Source organism: Microcaecilia unicolor, chromosome 3 (assembly GCF_901765095.1).
Source record: "Microcaecilia unicolor chromosome 3, aMicUni1.1, whole genome shotgun sequence".
Taxonomy (NCBI): domain Eukaryota; kingdom Metazoa; phylum Chordata; class Amphibia; order Gymnophiona; family Siphonopidae; genus Microcaecilia; species Microcaecilia unicolor.
In genome coordinates, this window is record NC_044033.1 from 382,015,633 (window position 1) to 382,026,014 (window position 10,382).

General features: G+C 42.3%; 1 protein-coding gene across 1 annotated transcript in view; it reads right to left on the reverse strand.

The window, feature by feature from the left end:
- SLC5A6 (solute carrier family 5 member 6) overlaps positions 1 to 8,003 on the reverse strand; it is a 138,081-nt gene extending 130,078 nt beyond the window's left edge. Inside the window, exon 1 of the mRNA XM_030198646.1 lies at positions 7,576 to 8,003. Coding sequence (XP_030054506.1) covers positions 7,576 to 7,905 — 330 coding nt within the window. The 5' untranslated portion in view covers positions 7,906 to 8,003. The remainder of the gene's footprint in view (positions 1 to 7,575) is intronic.
- Positions 8,004 to 10,382: the final 2,379 nt, after the last annotated feature.

Here is a 10,382-nt window from a genome sequence, read left to right on the forward strand (position 1 = left end):
ATGGATAGTGGAGGTATTGGAGATATGGGGTAGTTTTGCAGGGCGGGGGGGCCAAGTCCCTAACTGCAATGTTTCACTATATATCTAAGTTTCTATGCTGCAGAAGTTGAAATTGCTTCTCCCATAGAAATGCATAGAGCCATTTTTTTTAGAAGAGCTTATTTCTCTGAAACCCCACTCCAATATGGCCCATTTGTTAACTCTGTCTATCTTCACTAGTTTTTCCCCCCATTCCAACTTTTCAATGTTGATTTTCAACTGGTTATGCATCATTCTTTCCCACTTCCATTGAGGTGGAAAGAGTAAAAGTTAGAGCACCTACCAATATAAGTACCAATAAACGTAATATTGGGGGGGGGGGGGGGTCCCGTGACACTATGCTCAGGAGCAGCAGCTAGTTTTTCTGCTCCTGCCACCTCTCCATAAAACCTCTAATTTTTACATAGCAAACCTCAGATTTTAGGCTGTTCCTGCTCTATATGAGTCTCTGAGGGGCAAGATTCAAGGAATTGGCGATTAACAACTAATGGCGACTAAAAATCTCCGGAAAGAGAAAGACAAACAGAAATTACAGGGGGACAAGATGGTGGTGCCTGCTAGCCTGCCAACTCTACTGTCAGCTCCGTGTCGGTAGCAGAAGTAACAACGGAAGTAATTGGAGCAATGGAGCATGTCTTGGACAATCGGCTGGGCCCCATAGACTCAAAGTTAGAACAACTTCAAAGTAATCTCAATCGTATCACTGCAGATTTAGCAACCTACCGACACTGCACTGAGGAGTGGGAAGACAAGATGACAAAGGTGGAGGAAGCCCAGATTCGTATGCAAAAAGTCCCTCCTAAATCGAGGTCTGGCTATGCCTCCGGTAGAGGCTTGCATTTACATGGTTATATATACTTAGATAAGCATGGACAAATCTTCTGGATTAACAGCAAGTGTATGTGCTTGCTTTCATTTTGAACATTCACCAACGCCTGCTCAGGAAAAATATATGTGACTATTACATTCCAAGTGACTAGCCCCATGTATTGTACTCTGCTCGCTGTAAATGGTTTTCAGAAAATTGCTCAAATCTTACAGTTTTCACAAACAAGGTATTTGGTTGCCAGCTTAAATACTTCAGCATTCAATTTGGGATTAGTTAAATCTGGCTTCACTCCCTGTTCACTCCCTCCATTTGCTGTGGAATTGCACCATAATTTTTTATTTGAATGTTTCTATTTCTTTTCATAGGTAAATCCCAAAGAAGACTGGAACATCATTATATGAATATTGCCCAGCATCTTTTACTCCTACAATTAATCCAAGCATAAAACTACCTCCTTAGGTGCTACAATTTACTCCTGAGGTAAGTTTTCAACATGTGTATCTGGATTTTCAAAACGCATTTGACAAAGTACCTCATGAAAGACTACTGAGGAAATTAGAGTCATGGGATAGGAGGTAGTGTCCTATTGTGGATTAAAAACTGGTTAAAAGATAGAAAACAAAGAGTAGAGTTAAATGGTCAGAATTCTCAATGAAGGGTAGATAGTGGGGTTTCACAGGAGTCTGTGCTGGGACCGCTGCTTTTTAACATATGTATGATATAGATATGGGAATAACTACTGAGGTAATTAAATTTGCTGATGACACAAAGTTATTCAAAGTTGTTAAATCAGAAGAGGACTATGGAAAAATTGCAAGAGGACCTTACGAGACTGGGCATCCAAATAGCAGATGACATTTAATGTGAGCAAGTTCAAAGTGATGTATGTGAGAAAGAGGAACCCAAACTATAGCTATATGATACAAGGTTCCACATTAGGAGTCACCAATCAGGAAAAGGATCTAGGTGTAATCACTGATGATACGTTGAAACCCTCTGCTCAATGTGCAGCGGTGGCTACGAAGGCAAATAAAATGTTAGGTATTATTAGGAAAGGAATGGAAAGCAAAAATGAGAGTGTTATAATGACTTTGTATCGCTCCATGGTGCGACTGCACCTCGAATGCTATGTGCAATTCTGGTCATTACATCTCAAATGAGATACAGTGGAATTAGAAAAGGTATGGAGAAGGGCGACAAAAAAGATAAAGGGGATGGGACGACTTCCCTATGACGAAAGGCTTGGCTAGGGTTCTTCAGCTTGGAGAACAGATGGCTGAGGGGAGATACGATAGAGGTCTATAAAATAATGAGTGGAATGGAATAGGTGGACGTGAATCACTTGTTTACTCTTTCCCAAAATATTAGGATTAGGGGGCAAGCAATGAAGCTATTATGTAGTACATTTAAAACAAATTGGAGAAAATATTTCTTCACTCAACGTGTAATTAAACTGTGGAATTTGTTACCAGAGAATGTGGTAAAGCAGTTAGCTTAGCGGGGCTTAAAAAGGTTTGGATAACTTCCTAAAAGAAAAGTCCATAAGCTATTATTAAGATGTACCTAGGGAAAATCCACTGCTTAATTTTAGGATAAGCAGCATAAAATCTATTTTATTGTTTTGGGATTTTGCCAGGTACTTGTAACCTTGATTGGAAACAGGATATTGGGCTTGATGGACCTTCGGTCTGTCCATGGCAACACTTATCTCTCTATATAAAACGCACCTCCAACGTTCTAATGAAGCCGGAAGCCTGAAAACGGAAGCTGTAGTTGTGTAGATCGCTGTTTGCCCATGAGTGTCTGCCCCGCTCTCACGTCACAAAGTGATGACGTCGAGGGCGGAGCACTGACACTCATCATAGTAACATAGTAGATGACGGCAGAAAAAGACCTGCATGGTCCATCCAGTCTGCCCAAGACAAACTCATATGTGTATACCTTACCTTGAATTTGTACCTGTCCTTTTCAGGGCACAGACCATATAAGTCTGCCCAGCAGTATTTCCCGCCTCCCAACCACCAGTCCCGCCTCCCATCACCGGCTCTGGTACAGACCTTACAAGTCTGCCCTCCCCTATCCTCGCCTCCCAACCACCACCCCCTCTTCCCCCCACCTGCTCCGCCACCCAATTTCAGCTAAGCTTCTGAGGATCCATTCCTTCTGCACAGGATTCCTCTATGCATATCCCACGCATGTTTGAACTCAGTTACCGTTTTCATCTCCACCACCTCCCGCGGGAGGGCATTCCAAGCGTCCACCACCCTCTCCGTGAAAAAATACTTCCTGACATCTTTCCTGAGTCTGCCCCCCTTCAATCTCATTTCATGTCCTCTCATTCTACCACCTTCCCATCTCCGGAAAAGATTCGTTTGCGGATTAATACCTTTCAAATATTTGAACGTTTCACCCGTTGCTACGCCACAAAACGTAACGTCAGACGCATCACGGACCTATGACAACGGGCATGAAAAAAGTAAGCACTATCACCAGCTCCTGGAACTTGGAGGGAGGCGGGGAGGACCCTGGAACTCGGACGCAGAGAGGGAGGGGGGAGACGGCCCTGCAACTCGGAGGGACGGAGGGAGGGAACGGCCCTGCAACTCGGAGGGAGGGAGGGAAGTTGAGAACACATTTAGCCTAACAATCCCTTTCAAAACATTTATTGCAGAAAGGCAATACCTTGCTAGCGCCCGTTTCATTGGTTTCAGAAATGGGCCTTTTATCCTAGTGTTTTATAAAGCCCTTGGGTACCCTCTACCATACAGCATATGCACTCTTCATTATACAGATTGGGAGGAAGAGTGAGGGAAAAGAAGGGGATAGTGCAATTTTTATATAGCATTTTACATTGCTAATCATGTTTTAATCCATGAATGGCTTTTCATAATTACTTTTTCTAGGATTAAATATGGAACCTGTTCTCCAGTTACCTTCTAGCATGAACACCAAGCCACACCGAGAAGCTCTTCTACAGCAAATGCGTATTCACTGTGGGGGAGAGTGAACCTGGGAAGCCCAAATGCCACTGCAGCTCCTTGTGACCTTGGGCAAGTCACTTTACCCTCCACTGCCTCAGCTAAAACAGATTGTTTCTCTAGCTTGTAGCTCGCCTTAAGCTCAAATTTGGAAAAAGTGAATAACAAATTTAGAATTAAATTCTACTACTAGACCAGAGGCATATGAAAAGTCTCTCTATTTGTAGAGAAGGGCGCTTCTATGTGTACACTTTTCACAGAGATAAGGCCTTATTCTATAAAGTTTATGCTCCTAAAATTTATGCTCCTAAATTATAAACCTAATCTATGCTCCAAAATAGATTATGCTTGTAATTTAGAAGCATTTAGGAAGTAAATTTAGGAGCATAACCTTTATAGAATAAGGCCCTTAGTGTGTAGGTATTCCTGAGGTATAGTTGAAATGTGTGCACTTATTTTATAAAATATGCAGATACGTGCACAGAATGTACATACAAATTTACACCATACTTGGAGGAGGTGTAAATTTTTTGCATGTGAATTTACATGCTACTGGAGCTGGCTCTGCAAGTTTATAGGCACATAGCCACATATGCTGCCTTTAGAACATAGGCTTAAAATAAGCACATTTTTGGACTTTTCAAATATGCTCCTAGTTATAAAGTTGCCCCCAAAAAGCTTCATACTAACACACTTTTGATCAGTGTAGTTCTTGCTCTGTTAACAAATGAAAAATAAAGACTAATGGAATTAACAGAAATAAATAGCTGAAACATTTTTCTATTTCCTTTGTGCACCCATTGGAGGGATTTAGGCAAACTGCAGGCTGGGGTGTGATTGAGGTAGCAGAGCTGGCCCTGTGAGCAGTACACTGAGCCCAGCTGCCCACACCATTAAACTGCTGCCAGCACATACATGGCCAGACTTTGGATGCAAGGACTTACATCTGCTGAAACCTGGTGTAAATCCTGGCTCACAAGTTGGGTGCATAACCCCAGTATTCTATAACACTGCGCCAAAATTTTTGGAATGCCCCTGACCTGGCCATGTCCCTCCTATGGCCCCGTCCCTTTTTGGGTTGCGCACAAAACACTTTGGGCATGCAGTGTTATAGAATAGCACACAGGCAGATCCGTGCATGTCCAAATTAGTGCCTCATTAACTAGTCTACATGTGGATCTCAGATCCGTGCCCAAATATGGGCACTGTTGGGGTGGCTACTGATAAAGAGTCTGGTGATTTATTTTATTTATTTACTTTTATCTGGATTTGGCTCATTTTTTTCAGCAATAGCCAAGGTGAGTTACATACAGGTACATTAGGTTATTTCCCTGTCCCTAAAGGACCCACAATCTGAGGCAATGGAGGGTTAAGTGAGTTGCCCAAGGTCGAAAGAAGGAGCAGCAGCAACAGAATTTGAACTGGGCTTGCCTGGCTGTCTGCCCAGTGCTCTAACCACTAGGTTTCTCCTGTCACATTTTTTTCTGGTTAGGAATATACAAAATGTGCTTATGGTTGAAGAATCTGCTCACTGAAACAAGTCTACACAGGCCTCCTGGGTGCCTCAGCTGCAGTACTAAAGACTAAAGTCCAATTCCTGGCTCTGGTTTCTGATCCCCATGCCAGCCAGCGTGGAGGATTGGGGGGAGACCATGACTCCATCATATTGTAATAGTACTACCTACTGGATGAACCCAATGTGCATGTGTATTAGGTTCCACACAGGGGATCTGCGATCTGTAGCTCTGCTTGGATGCTCTTTATGATCAGCTAGAAGAACTATGATCTTTTATCATTAACTTACTCTCTGATTTTTCTTCTGGTACATCATCATCTCAATATACTTCAGAAAGAATAATCACTCTTCTACTGATATCTCTGTTAAAGTTATTCTTTGATTTTTTTACTCTTGCGTTTTATTTTCCTATCATTAAGCTTTCTATTGGTTGGTATAGGGATATCACATATGATTACAACTTAATTTTCTGCAGTGTTTCCCAGGATGTTGTCTAGAAAGCTCCCAGTGGATGAGCCATGTTCTTTATACAAGTTTTCTGACAAGAGATCACTGTATCCAGCAAGGATCATGCTGGGGGAGGGGAGGGGGGCTGCAGTTCTGTACTGAACAATTTGCAGTTATCTGCTTCTATAATTTTTTTGGAAGGGTTTTGGCCCAGACTATTCCTCTCTATCCCTGGATCATTTCCCAAACCTTCTCCCTCCATTCTCTTCTGATCTGGGCTGCTTGGCTCTCAGTTTGTGTTGTATAGTATCTGAATCCCAGAACCGAGACCACCCCATCCAGCTGAAACTCCTTGAGAACCACACATTCTGGATCCACAAGAATGGCTATTCCAAGGTGGTGACAGTAAACTACAGCAACGTAAAGTGTTTTTACGCCCACATTTTTCAGAGCTGATGCAGTAGTATATGACTCCTCTGGCATCTTGTGGGGAGGAGAGTAGATAGAGTAACGAGGGGAATGGGGGTTGGCTGGATAGCAGTAGGGATAATAGCTGGTTAGAGGTTGAGAGAGAGGGGGAAACTGGTGGGAGAAAGGGGTTAAAAAGGGAAGACACGGGTGGGGACCTGCTTCACAACAATAGTGCATTATGCAAAGAAGAGGGCAGCTGCATTTTCTATTGTGGGATCACATTTGTGGAATAGTTTGCTAGGGTACTTATGTCTGGTCATAAATGTTACCCCATTTTAGAGGCTGTTGAAGACCTATTTGTTTCTGTTAGCATATCCTCTGGCATAATGACAGTACAGGTATAGTGTGGGACAGCTTCTCAGTTTATTTTTTCTTTTATGTTGAATTTTACTGTTGTGTATGTGTAAAGCTTTTATGGATGTTTTATTGTGATCCGCCTAGTAGTCAGGTGGAAAAAATATATATAGGTGATGTGAAGGAACATTAAGGGCTTGATCTACTAAGCTCCCCCACCCTATAGTCACAGAATGGGAAAATACCTTAGTTAATCAGACCATAAAGGCATAAAGGCAGAGAAGGAACCGAATGTTGGAAGATCAAAAACCCCTCCTCCCCTCACTCTTCAGATGTAGTATGAGTGTCAGCCACTGGCTCCTACGTGTTTAAGCTAGCTCCTAGATCTTACAATTTATGAAGTGGTCATATTAAGGGAAAGGATATAGAAAATCTCATGCTTTAGAGTTAATCCCAACATGGCACCATGCACGTGGGATCTGATAAACACAGAGAACAAATGTTTTCACAAGAGCTTGACTGTGTAACTGTTAATGCCAAGATATTATGCCAACAAGCACTAGCAAGGGGCCAGTCATCATCTGAGTCAGTCTGTAAAGTGAAGAGAGATTTCCTAAACAAGCCTATCCAATACCTTTCAGAGAACAATGAAAGGGAAATTAAAAATCAGCGATTGGTTACATTTGCCACATTGAGCCTGGAATAGGTGGGAAAATGTGGGATACAAGTGCAGCAAAAATAAAAATTTGTCCAGTGACCCCTCAGTTAGTACTTAGCACTGTAATACCTTTCACAGCCAAATGTTCCGCCAACACTGCTCAAGTAGCAGCTTTTCAAAGTTTCTAGTTTTTTTTTTTCAAAACTGTATTCTATAAAATCATAAGTGTACCCCTTTCTGAATTATGAGCACAGCATTCTAAGCACTTTGAGATGCAAGTTAGATGACCCCTCATTTTATGAGCTCTGAATCAAAAAGGGGGTCCGACAGTTCCACAGCTTACCTCATAGGTGCTGGTCAGCCTCAGACGGTAGAACATTGGAATGAAGATATGTGCTGGGATGATAAGGCCCAATATATAGGAGCAGCCCAAGAACCAGTACTCAGTACCAAACTTGTAGATCTCAGAGGGAACCCCAAGGATAGCCACTGCTGACTGAAAGGTGGCCAGCAGGGAAAGTGCCACAGGCAGGAAAGTCATGCTGCGATCCGCCAGCAGGAACTCCTGCGTGGTACGCTGCTTCCCACCGCTAAATGCATAGAACAGCCCAATCCCTGAGGAAAGGACCAGGAGCAGCACAAATATTATATAATCCACCGTTGTGAACGTCATTATGGCAGGATGCAGTCAAAGGCCCCTCAGTTGAAGAGTTCTGGCTACGACAAAAATTGTGAGAGTCTTGCCATTCTTTCCAGCCCTGAACCCCAACTTCTTTGCAGTGTAAATTAGGCAGTCCAGGTCTGTCCTAAAATTTCTGTACCCTGTAAAACAATTTTTCCACTTTGCTAATCCTGCCTGTCAAATGATGCTTAGGAATATATCATTGGATCCTGCCAGAAATCTTTGTGCTTCCAAGTTACAGACACCAAGCCAATCCCTTCAAGCACTGCTGTCGGTTTTGGCAATCCTCTGAAGAAAGGGGTTGATATCTGAAAAATAAAATAAACAGTGTCACTGCACTTCCATTTAATTTCTTAATTTCACATGAAGCCTGTTCAGATCAGGCAAACCTTGCCATCTTTATACAAGCGAGAAACAAACGACTGCTCCCTACAAGACTGGATATCAAGAGAAACAATAGGGAGATTTTGCAGTCTAACTAGTCAGGATCAGAGCCAACTGGAATATAACAATGTAGGCTGTAACCTCAACTGGGGGAGGATCAAAGGTTGAGAAAATCCCCTACCAATCTGCTCTGATAAACTAGCTCCAGTGTCTCTCTCTGCAGTAAAGATTAAACTTTTACATATAACTGCTTTCAGAGGCGTCCAAGCTTTCTTATGCAAACCTTTGAAGGTCATATGACACACTTTCACCTAGATTTACTGGCACAGCAAGAAAAGGGCCATGTAATCTATAAAGTAAATCCCAGTCTAACAACAGTTCTATCACCCACTGAGAATCTAATGAAATTCTGAATGTATAAATGTCACCCTTCATTTCTTCTGTATAAAATCACCAGAAGGAAGTCTGCCAGCCAGACTGCTGCTGGACTGCCTCTTTACCTTCGCATCATAGTGGCAATGGATAAAGAAGGGTCAACAAGTTTGCTCCATCCTGAGCAACAGGGAGAAGCATTTCCTCCCATTGCTTTAAAACAAATCTGAAATTTATACCTGCTGCACACCACAAATACAGAGATTCATGGACACACATCTGAGCAAAGCTGTTTTCTACAGCAGCAGCTTGGAGGATAATTTTTGAAGAATCTCTTAAGAATTTAACTCTTACATTGTCATTTCACATAGAAATAAACTGTTTCATTTACAAATTAAGGGCTCAGTTTACTGAGCCTTGCACACTTTTTAGCGTGCGTTAAAAAGTGTGCGCACCTAAAAGCGCAGCTTAGTAAACAGGGCCATAAGTATTGAAAATTGTTGGACACTTTCCTTTTTTCTTCCTGCTTCTAGCTTCTATTCTTTGGAAGACAAATAAGATTTGGTTGGAGGCATGACCTAATGGTTAGTGCAGCAGGCTTTGATCCTGGCAACCTGGGTTCAATTCCCACTGTAGTTCCTTGTGACCTGGGGCAAGTCACTTAACCCTCCATTGCCCCAGGTACAAAAACTTGGATTGTGAGCCCTCTAGGAACAGAGAAAGTACCTGCATATAATGTGTACAGTGCTGCGTACATCTAGTAGTTCTATACTACTACTACTACTTACCATTTCTAGAGCGCTACTAGGTTTACGCAGCGCTGTACAATTTAACAATGAGAGACAGTCCCTGCTCAAAGAGCTTACAATCTAATAGACAAGTGAACGGTCGGTCCAATAGGTGCAGTCTGGATTCACTGAACGGTAAGGGTTAGGTGCCAAACGCAGCATTGAAGAAGAGGTGGGCTTTAAGCAAAGACTTGAAGACGGGCAGGGAGGGAACTTGGCGTAAGGGCTCAGGAAGAAATGAGTAGTAGTAGCAGAGGCAAACTACAATTAAAGGGGGCTTTTACACTCCTAGAAAGCAATGTAAGAGAGTATTTTGAAAATCTACATGAAGCTTTGCTGCAGAAGAAAAGGAGGGCTGGGAGGAACTAGAAGTCAACAGCAGAAGCTCTGTGTGTCTGTACAGTACTGCATGAAATCTAGTACCTCTATAAACATAATATTTATTAACAGGAAAAGGAGAGAGGTGACCACATCTAAGTAGGGTGAGGGGGAAAGGGGTAGAGGGAGGAAGAGGGCAGCACAGGGCATGCACCTTCCAAGAAAGCTCACTCACTGTATACTCCCTCCTCCCCAGCAAAAAAAAAAAAAAAAATAGTTGTAGGAGGGCTCACTTCATCGCTAGCAAGCACATTCTGTAGAAATCAAAACTATGATTATTATTTCTGATCTCATCTGTAACCAACTAATTAGGATCTTTGCAGTCATGACTTTGCTGTCTTAAATTCACAGGCTTTCATTTTATTCCTGCGTTTATCTTGATAAGACAGTAAGTTGTAATGAGTATGGACTGTCCATTACCCTCCTTCTATAACTTTAGTGCCTAAATATAAGTGCTATTAGCACGTTAAGATTGTACGGCCTGGCATTGAATTTCCAAGTTTGCAGATCTGCTAATGCAAAGCCGGTTAAATAGGATATACAGAA